Source organism: Callorhinchus milii, unplaced genomic scaffold (assembly GCF_018977255.1).
Source record: "Callorhinchus milii isolate IMCB2004 unplaced genomic scaffold, IMCB_Cmil_1.0 Scaffold2, whole genome shotgun sequence".
Classification (NCBI taxonomy): domain Eukaryota; kingdom Metazoa; phylum Chordata; class Chondrichthyes; order Chimaeriformes; family Callorhinchidae; genus Callorhinchus; species Callorhinchus milii.
Window position 1 is genome coordinate 4713611 of NW_024704743.1, and position 15618 is coordinate 4729228.

The window sequence follows — 15618 nt, forward strand, 5'->3', positions numbered from 1 at the left end:
GAACTCACATAGTTCAGGCTGACAGTCCAATCCATTCCTGGGGGAACCCTGCTTTGCTGGAGGTGCCTGTCCAGGAGGCCATCAAAGATCCCAGAGCTTTACCAGCTTTCGAAAAAGAGAAGGCTGTTTCATCCGGTATTCTGGCCAACAATCCCCCAAAATAAAATCGGTCGTGTCTGAATGTCTGATGTTGCTGCGTGCAAATTTGCTATCGCATTTCCCCTCAAAATATACCCAGTCACACCACTTTACAGTAATCCTGGGAGGCGCTTTGAGATGTCTCGATGACGTGATGAGACGCAAGATCAAATGCAAGGATTGTTATTATTGTATTCTTCAAGGCGGAAAGTGCCTCCAACTCTTGCTGTACTCACTTGATCCCACTATTCACTATTAGAAAAAGCTCAGGATTGTCACCAGAAGTGTTGGGGGTGGTGATGATTCATGTATTTACCAGAATGTTATTGTAATGTGAGATTCTTTGCCACAAGTGGCTACTGAGGCTGAGATCACAATGACATTTAAAAGGGAAATCGGATAAGCAGTTTAACAGGAACATGACAAAAGGATTTTATTGTGAAGTGTAGTGACTGTGTATTTGTAGGGGACACTTGGGGATGAGGAGACCTGTAGCGTCTTGGTTAGAACACACACTTCGCAGTGCGAGAGGACCCAGGTTCGATTCCCGGGCGGGTCGAAACCTTAGGCAAGTTTCCTCACTCCACACGCCTCTGTTTACCGAGCAGCAAACTACGAACCCGGTTGTTAGTCAATTGTGTATCGCTTTCTCGAGATAATAATCCCTTCCAAAATATAATAATTTGGTCACTCAATTCAAGACAGTTTGTGGGACAGTTTGTTGACTGCCGGGTTTCACTCGCAAAAATATACAGTTAATTCGCTTACAACATATTGTGTGAAACGCTTTGAGACGTCTCAATGACATGATAAGGCGCTATATCAAATGCAAGGAGTACAACTATTATTTAGTAGTAGATAACACATGGGGAGGAGCGAGTACCAGCATCAGCTTACTCCTAAAATGGAAGGTCTATGATTCTGTGTTCACATTAGGGTCTGGATGATGATTTTGTTTTTTCACTACTCCTTAGCTTGTCTGTGTGTGTGTGTGCTTGTGTTGTACATATACACATATATATCAATGTTGTAATATTTTACCTGAAATAAAAATGTTTAGATAAATCACCACTGTTCATAAGGAAGTCAGAAGAAATATAATAAAACCCTGAGTCTTTCATTTTTATGCTGCAGTTCAACATCCAGACCCTAACCTGCCGAGACCAGAGGGAGCCCAGATGTTGGCCGTTAGAGGAGAACAGCTGGGAGTAGTAACTAATTGGCCGCCGTCTCTGGAAGCAGCCCTCCAACGCTGGGGCACGATATCTCCTAAAGCTCCCTGTCTGACCACCATGGACACCAATGGGAAACCACTTTACATCCTCACATATGGTACTTGGCTTCTTTTGGCCCACTTGTCTCTGTTGAACGTTTGCGAGATGGGGGCAACCTGATCGGGGTGGGGATTGCATTTGTTTTGGGGGTAATCATTCCAACAAAATGTATTAAAAAAATAATAAATTGGTCACTTCAAGCCATTTGTGGGACGCTGTTGTGCGCAATTGGCTGCTGCGTTTCGCCCCCAAAATATACAGTCAATTCACTTTACAGTATATGCTGTGAAGCGCTTTGAGGCGTCTCGAAGACGTGATAAGGCGCTGTATCAAATGCAAGGATTATTATTATTATTATTATTATGTCTCACCCAAATCATGAATTTCTGAATCACATGAATCACAGCTTCACCCCCTCCACTGGTCAATGCAATCTCCATATATTGGTGCAAAATTATAAACGTGTAATGAACTCTTCTGCAATAACCCGGGGCAGAGATAAGGTGACTTTGACATTCTGCTCAAAGTGTGCACACTCATCATTTCGTCTATTTGGGTGATTGGTGACGCATGCATTGTCAAGGCTCCTTCGCATATCGAGCAAGGCCACTAATTCGGATGGATTGTCAGAAGCGACGGGTGCCATTGTGTCAGTGTTTGTGTTTGTCGGTGATGAGAAGTGTGAGCTTTTGTGACTCCGATGTAACCGCCAATGTAAAATCCGAGATTATTTGAATGATTATTAAGCGACCGACTAATGTAAGTGAATGATTAATTTCGTAGTTCCAAACAATGCTGGTGATGGTTAGAATGTTACTTTGATGAAATAATGATCTTTAACAGTGACCTTTCCGATCTTCTACGTTGCCATTGCCAATTTTACTCTTGACTAGGGTACCCTAACAGAAACTGTGATGAACATCATTATTACAGGATATTATGTGTAATCGATTACAAGGATTTTACCAAACATATTAGCGGTGAAGGTCACTTCTTGTGATAATTATTCCATTAGTTAGTCCTTAAAAGGTATTTTTTGACAGGGTAAATAGGGAGAAGCTGTTTCCACTGGTAGGGGAGTCAGTGCCTAAAGACTGCAGTTATGCAATAGTCACAAGAGCAAAAGGAGAACTTGGACAAATATTATCACTCAGAGTTGTTGGGATGTGGAATGCCCAACTAAGTAAGGTAGTGGAGGCAGAGTTCATTGAGGGTTTCAAGAGGGAAGCAGGCAGGTATATGAAGAATAGAGGATGAATGGGATCTGGGAACAAGGCAGGGTTTAGTGGGATTGAATGAACACCTTTCTCTGAGAGCCAGTACAGACTCGATGGTCTGAATGTACTGTAAATGTCTTTTATTCTGTAAGAATTAACCGGAGAGGTTGATTGGGGGAGGGGAGAGCGTTCATGAATAAATTTCAGATTTCCGGAAAATAGACCCATTTGTGCATTTTCCTCGAGGGATTCCCATGTTCAAGCTTGTCAACTTTTCTCCAATCTCATTTGACTTTCAACCCCAATGAACAGCTCTCATTAGTATGTAATAATTCATGACAAAGGGCGACAAAGGTTAGGAGAAAATACCAAAACGATGGCATCCATAAACCATTTTGTGGAGATAAATAAATGCTGGATTACATGGTGTAGGAAATGTCACACAGCTCTGTTGACCAATGATGCATGACATAACTCAGCTGTGATTTGCTATTAAGATGGGGGTTGCGACTCAGATATCTGTCACAGGGTTGATTTTTTTNATATGTCTTGCTCAATTGCCTCGTTGGCAAATAGATTATCCTACCTGGTTGGGGATTAGGAAGAAGATAGGAAAGGAGACAGAGAGACAGAGAGGGGGATGGGGGAAGATGGTTTGCTTAGTTTTCCTTGTAGTAAGTAAACTTGCATGGGTGGTGGGAGCAGTAGCCTTTAATGCAAAGATTAAGAAAACCTCTGCCACCAGTTTTTCCCAGTAAAATGGAGAAATCTGTGTGCAAGCGCAGAAGGCAAATTGAAAGAAACAAGTAATACCATTTTAGCATGAATTTTGGATGAGTGTGTCATGGAGTCCTATAGCGTATTGGTTAGAGAACTCGCCTCACAAGCAAGAGGACCCGAGTTTGATTCCCAGGCAGGCAAAATCGTAGGTAAGAGTCCTTACTCCACCTACCTCTGTTTACCCAGCAGTAAGTAGGAACTCAGTTGTTAGTCGATTGGCAGATCGCTTTCTAGGGGTCCATCCCCCAAAAAATTGGTCATTCAATCCACGGCTGTTTGTGGGGCACTGCTGTGCGCAATTGGCTGCCGCGTTTCACCCGCATAATATACAGTCAATTCACTTGACAGGACATTCTGTGAAGTGCTTTGGGATGTGTCCAGTGACATGATAAGGCGCTATATCCGAACGCAAGGATTAGTATTCTTTTTTCAGTATAAGGTCTTACAGCGCTATTGAAAGCGTGCTACTTGATTCCCAACGTTAGATTTCACAGAATGCCTTGGTCAGAGAGATTAGCGATCTGCAAACCCTCGAGTCAAACTGCTCAGATGGTTAAACTCTGATGTGTTCTTTAGTGTACAATTAATATCAACTTGTTTGCAGCTATCTCTAGAGGCCCTTGGGGGATGGAACGGCAGCAATGTTACGGTAAGGGGATGTCAGCAACAGTGTGCCGAGCATTGATTTGAGGTTGCCAAGTTTAAACCCGTCACGACCCTTCTATCGTGACTCTGCTTTCCCTGAGTGATGTGCTTTCCCTTCGTGAATCTTCCTCCCTTTTGTTCTTTTCGCTCTCGTCACATCCTAATGATACAGACGACAACAGTGACCGTTCTTGCTTTGTTTCTGACATCTATTATTGGCCACTGATGATTCACAGGGCACTTAATATCTGTCGATTCTTTCCGTTGCGCTCAGATGGGCTCAGTTGACATTGCTGTGGGTTTTGTTTCTTTCTTAAAGCGACGCAGTATTTACAGGCAGTTCTGCTGCTGATCCCAATGGCTCATATTGGACCTTCACCTGTTTTTGCTGTTTATCAGACGCAATTGTGTTTAAATCGGTTGCGTTGCATTACCAAGGTGCACTGAAAAGTAAATCTGTGAACGTTTCATCGTTTGGTTGCTGTTAAATAACACGAGGTCCCAACCACATCCTCGCTAACTGAGGCAGCGCAGAGGGGAATAAGAATGATGGGCAATGTTAGGAGGATGAGCTGTGAGCAATAATTCGACCAGTTACAACTCTTAGACATCTCAGAGGAACTCAACAGAGCGATATAAGATTTGAAATGGGATTGAGAAAGTGAACCCGGAACAATAGCTTTAAATACGCCAGGTTCAAGGTTGCAAAGGGCAATTTCAGGCCAGACACCAGGAAGGGTTACTTTACTCAAATTATAATTAACAACAGGGACATCTTACCAGCAAGGGAGTTGGAGGTCAGGATTCATTGCATCAACCTGATGCTGTTATGGGAGCAAGGTAGAGTGGGGATTCTGGAAGGATGAGCTCAAAATGAATCAAAGGTCCTTCTACATGGAACTGATCTGTGAAAATACCCAAGGTCTTAGCCTTAAAACTATTGCCGTGAACGTTAAGTCTGGGCAGAAATTTTGAAACAGAAATTAAATTCAGTCCTAATGTGCAAGCAGATTTTTCATGAGAACGCCAAAAAAAATGGGCTTTATTAAAATCCAGACTTCCAGTATGGCCAAAGCTCCCACTTTTGCCAGTTTAAAAAAACTCCCTACACTTTTAAGAGTCAGGCTCCACTACTGTTAAACACTCTGAGACGCTAACCTGTGTGGAGGGCGCTATATAAGTGCAAGTTGTCGTGTTGTTGTTGTAGGAGTCCTGTAGCTCAGTGGTTAGAGCACTCGCCTCGCAAGCGAGAGACCCGGGTTCGATTCCCGGCAGGATGAAACCTTGGGCAAGTTTCCTGACTCCACACGTCTGACAATAATCCCTCAAGAAATAAAAACGATAATAATTTGGTCACTCAATCCACCACTGTTTGTGGGACGCTATTGGCTGCTGCGTTTCGCCCGCAAATATATGGTCAATTCACTTTGCAGTATATTCTGTGAAGCTCTTTGATTATTGTACACATGGGAGGAATTACTCAAGTGCTTTGGGATGTTTCAAAATGATATGGTGCCTTCAAATGCGAGTTCTTTCCGAAGAACCTATTACGGATTCCGTCCAATTTTGCTCTCTTGTTTTTAAAATGCAAACTCAATCTGCTTGGGAATCTGCATAAGTGCACAGTTATTCCAACACCCTAGTTACCTGACTTTGAATTAAATTGAAAGCTGATATGGAATAAAGGAGTTTACAATTCTAAATTGCCTCGCAATATTGGGGGAAAAAAAACATCCAATTGTTCGGAATAACCAGTAAGAGTTGGCAGTTGAGGATATGCAATACACCTTATTAATTGATCGTGTGGGAGGTGTTAGGCAGTGTTTGTGCCCATATGAGTGTCCCTGGACAGAAATGCAACGCTTTATCATTTGAAATAATGTAATATTGCAGGGAGAAAAGTGTAGGAGGATTCGCTTTTTTTACAGGGTTCATTTCCTCCAAAATGTTATTGCCTTTCAACGTCTTAATAATGCAATTTAAATCTTAAACATCCTTTATTTATCCCAAATCCCGCCGAATTTATTAAGTCTAATTAAGGAAGCTTAACTATAACAGTGCAACAGCTTTCTAAACATCTGTTTGACGATTGAAGAGAACCAGTTGGCTCAAAAGTCGAGGAAATGATTTTTAATATATCGTTCAGAGTTTTTTTTTCTCTAGTGGGTGTTCGATGTACTGTTTACCCAATAACATTTGAAGTACGTGAATATTGTCGATCTTAAATAGATTTTTTTGTAAATAAAAGTGAATTATGAAGAGCAAAACGAGAGCTTAGGCAATTTTTTTTCACTCAGAGAGTTGTGGAATGTGGAATAATATCCTGCCAAGTAACAACAACAACAACAAGATTACCTGTGTATAGCGCCTTTCACGTCGGGAGGACGGCCCGGGGTGATGGACAATCAGTGTTTCGGACCCGAGCTGGGTGTCGGGATCGGAGAGGGTGGAGGACAGTGGTGGGGGGTGGGGGAAGACACAGTCGAAGGGTCTTGAGACGGGTCTTGAAGGAGGCAAGGGAGGGGGCGAGGTGGAGGGACTGCGGGGAAGCTGAGTCAATCGTGGGTTTCGAGAGGGTAGTAGACAGGTATATGAAGGATAGAGGCTCAAAAGGTTACGGGGATAAGGCAGGACAGTGGGATTGAATGAACACCTTTACACTTTCTGTGATTCTAAGTGAATTGCAGGACATGCAATTGAGGTGGAACCTTTTTCGACTGATTTCAGCTGGAATCCGGCAGTTTTGATCCTTATCGAGGCGCACCGGGTAGATTGAAAGTAATCCGCGGGCGTGCAAAGCAATGTCCCCATCTTCTTCCAAAAGAGTGAGTTTTGGGGGCGAGAATTGAAGGTCGTCTCTCTCTTTCCTCTTTATCTTTCAATAATCCCTTTTTAAAAAATAATCGGGGTCACGACTGTTCGGTGGGACGCTCCGGTGCGCAGTTGGCTGCTGCCTTTTCGCCCGCAGAATATACAGTCAATTCACTTCGCAGTATATTCTGTGACCTGGTAAAGCACTACATCAAATGCGAGGATTATTATCATCATCTCTTTCTCTCTCTCTCTCTCTCTTTCTGTCTTGCTTTCTCTCTTTCTCTCTCTCTCTCTCTCTCTCTCTCTCGCATCTGGTCTGGTGTCATCCTCTTGCACCGTTCAGATGATTTTCGTGTTTGAGTTGAGCGTTTGGTGTGGAGTGTGAACACGCGGCAACGTTCGATCCGGTTTCCCGGCGCGAGGCCAAATGAGGGTGAAGGAGCACGGACCGAATTGGTGAGTTCCTTTAGCCTTTTCCCCCTTTTTGAATGACACCCTGCCCTTGCTGTCACCCAACAGGGAAGCTGTGGACAAGAAGTATGAAGGTGGCCTACAACATCCTGCATAAACTGGGCACCAAGCAGGAGCCAATGGTCAGGCCTGGAGACAGGGTAAGGAATCGGGCTGAACTAGGCAAGCGGGTCGAGCGGCTTCGGGTCAGAGAGCGCGCGGTCCGTCCCGGGCAAAGGGAAACTTCCGTGACTAGACCGCGGACGCACCCGGAACTGCTTCAGGTGCTCTTTAAAGCGTGGGGATGGATTCCCGCGTGGGTCAGGCACCCGGTTGACCGACGAAACGCCCCCGCTTTACTCGTGGCCGGGTCACGCGACGTAAAAGGCGTGTGGGACAGCAACCAGTCGGGGATCGATCGCGCTCAGGGAGGCCACGAGGCGCGACGAACGGAAATGCAGGAGCCGGGCAGCAGACGAGGCCCTGTTTAAGATTGAACGGGGGCGGGGGGGTTAAGGCTCGTCGCTGAGGCAGAGTAGGGGGGTAGTTTGCTCTGAAATACTTTCCGTCCAATCGGCAAACCGCACCCAGCGCCGCAGAACTAAGTGATCATCATCGTTTTACCTCCCCCAAAAATTCCATCGGGCGATGGCGGTGCGGAGGGCTCGGGTTGTCGGATGCACAACAGGCCCCACGTTATCTGTGCTGAGGGGGCAAACAGTGCAGAGGGAGACCCTCGAATCAACAAGAGATGATTCCCCCTACCAATCCCCCCGCTCCCTCTGCTCAGCCGGCTCTGGCTGCTCCACGTCCCCCGACCCACCCGCCCCACCGTTGACGGGAGAGACCTCAGCCACTCTGCCCCCAACCTCTGGAATTCGAATCCCCCAGTCACTCCGCCTCACCCCCTCCTTAACCTCCTTCAAGTCCCGCCTCAAGACCCTCCTCTTCGACCATGCCATCGGCCACCCCCCTTCCCCTCCCTTCCCTTCCCCCCACCCGACCCCAGCTCAGGTCTGAAATGCTGTACACTGTCCAGCGCTTTGGGACATCCTCCCGACGTGAAAGGCGCTGTACAAATGTAATCTTGTTGTTGTTGTTGTGTTGAGTTCAGTCGGGTTAATGCAAGGAGGACTTTGACGGCCGCTGATCTTCTAAACCTTCACTCAAGACGAACCGCGACTGAGTTGTGACGCGGCATTGCACGAACAGACAGCTTTTAGCGCTTTACTTTCCCCATCCAACAACCCCCCCCCCCCCCCCCCACAACCACCACCCCCTACATGTCATTGGGACAAGCAGCACACTATCCGCAAATAACACCGACAGAACTCTCAGTGGTGACTCCTGTTGCTGTGAGGGTGGTTGCTGTTGTAACTAGTCGAGCATGTGAAATCATTCTCTCTTCCTCTATCTTCACCCTCCCTCCTCTGCTCCCTTGGGCACCTACGTGCTCGTAAATCCGATGATTTAGGAAGTACAGCATACTCCTGATAACTCGTCGCTCCAAGGGAAAAGGGCTCAGTGGCGGGTTATCCCGAGTGGCGAGTTGGGCATATGAACGACTTCGACAACAAAATGACATCTATGTAGTGCCTTTTACATCAGAAGGGCCTACCAAGTCACTGGACAGTTAAGGGTTTGCGCCCGAGCTGGAGGTTGGAATCACGAGGCGTGGAGGGTGGGCGGAGGTTACAACTCACCTTTCGGTTCGAAGGATTGTTGCAGCTCGAATGGTTGTTTCGAAATAAAGTCTGCTTCATCCTCTGGACCTTAGGGATATATGAATATTGGGGCATCTCCCGACGTGAAAGGCGCTTTACAAATATAATTTTGTTTGTTGTCATCGTAGGTCACGAATATGGATGATATATCGTTAGGTCACGATTATCCGTAATCCTTTCAAAAAAAAATAATAATCGGTTACTCAATCCACGGCTGTTCGTGGGACGCTGATGTGTGCAATTGGCTGCCGCGTTTGGCCCACGAAACATACAGTCAATAGCTCTGGACCTCTGGAACACTCTCCCTCTATCCCTCCGCCTCGTCCCTTCCTTCCCCATCTTCAGGCTTTCGACCTTGCCTCCGGTCACCTCCCCCGGCTTGGAGTCAGGAGTCAGGCTCCGCCACTGTCAAGCGCTCTGGGACGCTATCTCTCCCTGTGCGAGGGTCGCTGTTTAATTGCAAGCTGTTATTGTTGAGGTGGGAGGACAGCCAAAGGTACAGTCAAAGAGGAAAATCGTGAGAATGCAACCTGTGTGTAAATACATAGATAAATGCGGCCGGGGATATTGACAGCACAATGCCTTAAGTGTTCGTGAGAGATAAGTCAGGCTCCAGTGATCACGATTGTAATGTAGTTCGGGCATGACATGCGACTGTCTGGATGGCGAAAGGCGAACTCGATGGACCTCGATGGTCTTCTTCCTACCAAGCAAATTCTTGCATTCTTACAGTGTCTCTCTGTTTGCCCGCAGGTAGCCCTTGTTTTTCCAAACAATGACCCGGCTGCCTTTATGGTAGCCTTCTACGGCTGTCTGCTGGCGGAGGTGGTCCCTGTTCCCATCGAAGTGCCCCTTACACGAAAGGTGAGCTGGTTTCGATGAGCTGTTTCGAAATAAAGTCTGCTTCATCTCTCCCAACCGTAGCAACGCAGTAAAAAGTGCAAGCAGATATCTCCATTTTGCTTGCATTTTTTCGTGTATCATTGGGTCCCGATTATCCATAATCCCTTCAAAAAAATAAATAACTCGGTCACTCAATCCACGGCTGTTTGTGGGACGCTGCTGTGCGCAATTGGCTGCCGCGTTTCGCCCGCAAAACACACAGTCACTCTGCCTTCCAGTATGTATTCCGTGAAGCGCTTTGAGACGTCTTGAAGACACGATAAGGTGCAATATCAAATCTAAGGATTATTATTGTTATTATTATAATAGCCTTCAATGCTGTTCCTCTACAATTGTTTTTTTAAAAAAAGGAACAAATAGCAGCGTAAAAAAATGCTTCCCCTGGGAAGTGCCCCGGCAGATCCAGTATTCCTTGGGGAATGGAGAGAATCCTAACATCTCGCCTCGCTTGAGACGGTTTCTCCTTCACCCCAAAGTGCCTGGCTCTGTGATTGACGGCACTGCGGGGGGAGGAGATGTGAGGGTGGACAAGGCATCAGAATGGCCTTTCCTGCGTTAATCCATGCCGGAAAAAATTGATGCCTTAAACGGAGATGAATTGCAAAACAAACCCCGGTCTGGGACGTGTTTCTGTGGCTCATACCTACATTTAAATTGTTCACGATCGCAGCTTGAAGTGTTCGGTTCATCTTGAAGGAGGGAAGTTTGGAGAATTTGGCTGGATTTAAAAAGAAATGTTCAACTTATGCATCCATAAGACGTCTAGAAGATGTGAAAAGCGCTATATCAAATGCAAGGACTATTATTATTATTATTATCTTATTCAGGTTTTTTTTTCATTCTGGACCCGCATTTATTTTTTGATTGAGGGAAATGCACTCAAAAGCGATGGTGGGGTGACACTGCCTGCTGTAGTGTTAGTATCCGGAGACCTGTAGCCTATTGGAGAAATTGGTGTCCTGTAGCGTATTGGTTTGAGCGCTCCCACAAGCGAGAAGACCTGGGTTCGATTCCTGGACGGGGTGAAACCTTAGGCAAGTTTCCTTACTCCACACGCCTCTGTTTACCTAACAGTAAACAGGAGCCCAGTTGTTGGTCGGTTGGCAGATCGCTTTCCGGAGGTGATAATCCCTTCAAAAACATTTCTTTTTTCTGGAAAAATAATAATAATTCGGTCACTTAATCCACGACGCTGTTTTTGGGACACTGCTGCGTGCAATTGGCTCGCCCACAAAATATACAGTCAATTCACTTTACAGTATATTCTGTGCAGCGCTTTGAGACGTCTCAGCGACGTGATAAGGTGGTATATCTCCTTATATATGGTGATTATTATTATTCTTATACACTCGCCGTCACTGTCTTTGTCGGGTTATGGCTACAGTTGATTGTCGTCGGCAAAAAANCAGCTCCTTCAGCAAAAAAACGGACCAGCTGATCCAGAAAAGAGATTGGACATCAATTGCATCCCATCTGTTGGCCACATGTTACTCCTGTTCCCACTGGGATCCCAATATTCTAACTACATTATTAATTAACTTGATGTTAAAATGCCGTTTAGAAATCTTTCCATTCTAAACGTTATCACAAAACACTATTAATTACAACACAGGGCTAACAAGATCACCAGAGATCAGAAATGTTAATAATAGTACGGTGAATTCTAAGGAACAGTGGGATATTTTCAAGCTCTTCCTGTTTATAGTTTACCTGTTATAGTTTTGATCACAGCAGGGGAAATCGCCTTAGCACCCTGTTTATGTTTCCTTCTTCCTGGCCTGACACAGTCTAGTGTGAATTCACTTGGAGAGGAAATTGATGTGGAATTTGAATGGGACAAACAAGGTGTCAGATTGGGGAAAGGGAGGGTGACAAGTCATTGGGTTGAGTTGAGTTGGTTGCTTAAGAATAAATCCTTCCTTCCTTCCTCTAACTCTATCAGAATAAACAGTGTTTCTCCATCACTCTCATCTCCAACCCCCCCCCCAACCCCACCCTCACTCCACCAAGTCTTATGATTGTGGTGTCAGCCTGACTCGGTCGATAGCACTCTCACCTCTTAGTCAACATTTGTGGATTCAAGCTCCACTTCAGGACTTTGAGCTCACATTCTCGCAGTCACTCTGACGCAGTGCTGGGGGAAGCCCTGTGTTGCTGTCTGCCTGTCCAGATGGATGTGAAAGATCCTGTGGCCCTTGTTCCTCACGGCCTGAACGATAGCCTGACCAACAGTACCCCAGATAGAATTGTCCCTTCATCGCTGTTGTTCGGACATTGGTGGGCGCAGTTTGGCTGCCACACTCACCTACAAAATACAGTTACTACAGTTTGAAGTTACTGCACTTTACAGGAAAATCCTGCGAAGCACTTTGAGACATCTTCCCAACGTATTATTATTGTATTTATATTATTTTTAAACTACTTTAAATAATTAGTCCAGCTCATTGGGGATGTTCCCCTCCCCCACCCACCCCCGATGTGAAAGGTGATATACGAATATAATTTGTTGTGTTGTTGTTATTTTCCTCTCCTCCTCAGGATGCTGGAAGCCAGCAGATTGGTTTTCTTTTGGGAAGCTGTGGTGTGACTGTCGCTCTGACAAGTGATGCTTGTCACAAAGGTCTACCTAAAAGCCCAACAGGAGAGATACTACAGTTCAAAGGTAGTTGGTTCTATTCACTTGTACGTCACAGAACTTGGAACAATTGTCTTCTTTGTCTGTTTAATTGATAAAATGTTGACGTGACTTATTGTGATCAACAGCCAAACCAAATGGAGCTACAGTTACGTCCGACCCGTGGTGACAACCTCGGGAATTATTTATTTATCTACGTATCTGTGGAAGCGCTTTTCCCTTTTTGAGTTGTAATTTGGTTCCTCTGGATGGTTACCTAAAGCTCCGATGCTTTGTTTTAATAGTTTTATCAGTTAAACCAAAAGAAAACCCATGTTGGGTATTAGGGAATCTGGGCGGGTCAATTATTATCTGCCCGACAGATCGTAAAACACAGACTAAAGATCAATAAATCAAGGTGGTGAAGAAATTATGAACCCTGTCCCTTCATCTCAAATCCAACCTGAACTAATGAGCCTGAAGTCTTCTCTTTGGCTGCAATTGTCCTAAGGGAAATGAATATTGTTCGGCAAGAGTCAGGGTAAAACCTTCACTGTGCACCTGGACTCTGCACAGCCCAGCATTTTTGTAACTAGTGGATTGGATAAGAATAGTTTCTCTGTGTTGCCAGAGGGCGTTCTCCACAAGACCGGAGAAACATGTCCGGGAATCGGCTCTGCAATATGATACAGCAGAGAAATTTTTAAGACTCCTCCAGAGATTGGTGTGAGAATCAGGAAGGAAGTTGTGGACATCTGAGTGCGGAGGTGCAGAGGACTGATGGGACACAGTGGAGGAAGCTTTACTCTGTGTCTAACTAACCCAGGCTGTGTTCGAGCTGGGAGAGCCCAGTGTTCGACAGGTGGAAAATATTTAATTCACTGATACTGGCACTGCTCACCTTGAAGAGAATTCATCCAAAGAGAAGCGTGTATCCGCATTTATGTAATATCTCAAATGGAAGAATTATTATGATCTTTTTGATGATTTATTGTATTTGATAAGCATTTGGTTCCAGTAATTGTGATAGAAAATCTGCAACGATGATGCCTATTTAATTATATTCTGTGAGTTCTATTCGCCTTGAGGATCTTGTATTAAGTTAACTAGTACATGGGTGGGACTGTTGAGTCTTGTATTGATCAGGACACTGCTAAATTGATTTGCGCTAATGTATAAGCCTTTTTTCTGCAGCCCGCCTTCTGCAAATGAGAGATCGCATTTCATTTAAGGAAAGATATTCTGCATTTGATAGCTCTTCAGAAAAAAATATTTTAAAATAAATATTCATCGACAATATCTTAACAGTTATGGGATTCGGCAAATCTAGAGTGCCTCAAAGATTAGCATGTTAGCTTTTAGACAAGGTATTCTATTGGACAAGTGTGACAGGTAAATGTACCGATCCACATAAATATTAATAAATTGATTGAAAATTGGGAGCTGCCATTGCCTGTGGTGCCTTAATTAATTTTACTTAATAGAGTAAAATTTTATACAGCTGTTAAAAAAAATAAGAAATTACTGGCTGAATCTGAATCGCAGGTTCATACGATTGAGGAAGCATGTTACTCCAATCGCCCGATGGCCTTGTGCTGGTTTGAAAGTGTTGGTAGCTCAGTTCATTAGGGTTAGTAGCTCGATTCACTCTCCGATGAGCTGATTTTATTTTTTGTCTCTTTTTTTTCATAGGTTGGCCACGGTTGCTGTGGTTTGTAACAGAATCTAAGCACCTGTCTAAACCGCCTCGGGATTGGTTTCCTCACATCAAGGATGCAAACAATGACACTGCATACATTGAGGTGAGAGGAACTGGCAATCTAGGGGGAGACAGAGAGAGACAGAGAGAGAGAGAGAAAAAAATTCGCCATGGGTAAAAGACCGATTCAAATTGATAAATGCAATGGATAACACAACTTAACTTGTGATTTGTGAATGCTTAAAATAGAGTAAGGCATAGCGGACTAACGCCAAAGTCATACATCTGCCCGAGTCCCTTTCAAGACTTTATATTCAATGCAGGTTTGACACAACTCATACTTGGCGCGAGTCGTATTAAATGCAGGGTCCCAACTGATACGACTTATGTGAGGTTTATCGTACTCACCAATATAAATTTAGCATCGTTTAGGCCATTTTCATAAGCTGTATATAAATCACGCCTTATTTAAGGCAAATGTATGACACACGAAATGTTAGGTGGGTGGGGGCAGTACGGCACAGAAATAAGCCATTCTGCCTATCTATCCTGTGTGTGTGTTTATACTGTTAAATACTCCACACAGGCCCCCTTCGATCGCATTCCCTTCACCTATACCCCTCTATTCCCTTACGCAATACGTGAGCATGTACAACAACAGCAGCAACTTGTATTTAGATAGTGACTTTCACTCAGGGTAACGTCTGAGAGGACTAAAAAAAATGTAGAGGGCCAAAGTGAGGATATGCAGCAAGTGGCCTTGAGTAGTGGACAAACACATACAGACACACACATACGCACGTAGACACACACACACTCACACAGACACGCACACGCAGAGACACACACACACATGCAGACACGCGCACACAGGCAGACACACAAATACACACATGCAGACACACACACACACACAGACACACACACGCGCGCAGACACACAGACTCCAGGGATAACCAGCCAGAGCTCTGGCTTGAACTCCATTGTTACAGTTGTCCTTGAGTTCCCCCCCAAACTTGCTCTCACTCTATTCTCCAGCATCCAGTAAAACGATTGTTCGGAAGTCTGTCGCCCCTTCCCACCCCCACCCCTCCCCCATCTGTAGTTGACTCCTTTGTAGGAACTTATCTAATTGCCTGAATTATCGCTCCCAGCATGGCATTCCATATCCTAACCACTCTTGAGTGTGAAAACAATTCTCCCAACCATTTGTTTGTTTGTCAACCATCTTAAGTGCCCTCTAGTCGTTGACTCACTAACCATGACCCTAGAGAGGATAGGAGGTTTGGGGGGGGGGGGTGGCGGGTGGGGGAAAAGTGAGGGGGGGATTTGATTTGGTGATGATAATACAGTGTCAGCC

General features: G+C 45.0%; 1 protein-coding gene and 1 non-coding gene across 3 annotated transcripts in view; both read left to right on the forward strand.

Moving 5' to 3' along the window:
- Positions 1-15618, forward strand: part of LOC103183612 (disco-interacting protein 2 homolog C) — a 341341-nt gene that overhangs the window by 239651 nt on the left and 86072 nt on the right. For both annotated transcript variants that reach the window (XM_042332092.1, XM_042332093.1), the window contains 5 exons: positions 1273-1470; positions 7388-7479; positions 9796-9906; positions 12484-12607; positions 14252-14361. In XM_042332092.1, the coding sequence (XP_042188026.1) occupies positions 1273-1470; positions 7388-7479; positions 9796-9906; positions 12484-12607; positions 14252-14361 (635 nt within the window). The remainder of the gene's footprint in view (positions 1-1272; positions 1471-7387; positions 7480-9795; positions 9907-12483; positions 12608-14251; positions 14362-15618) is intronic.
- Positions 5263-5334, forward strand: trnaa-cgc. Its single transcript has one exon. It is a non-coding gene; the product is annotated as a tRNA-Ala (tRNA).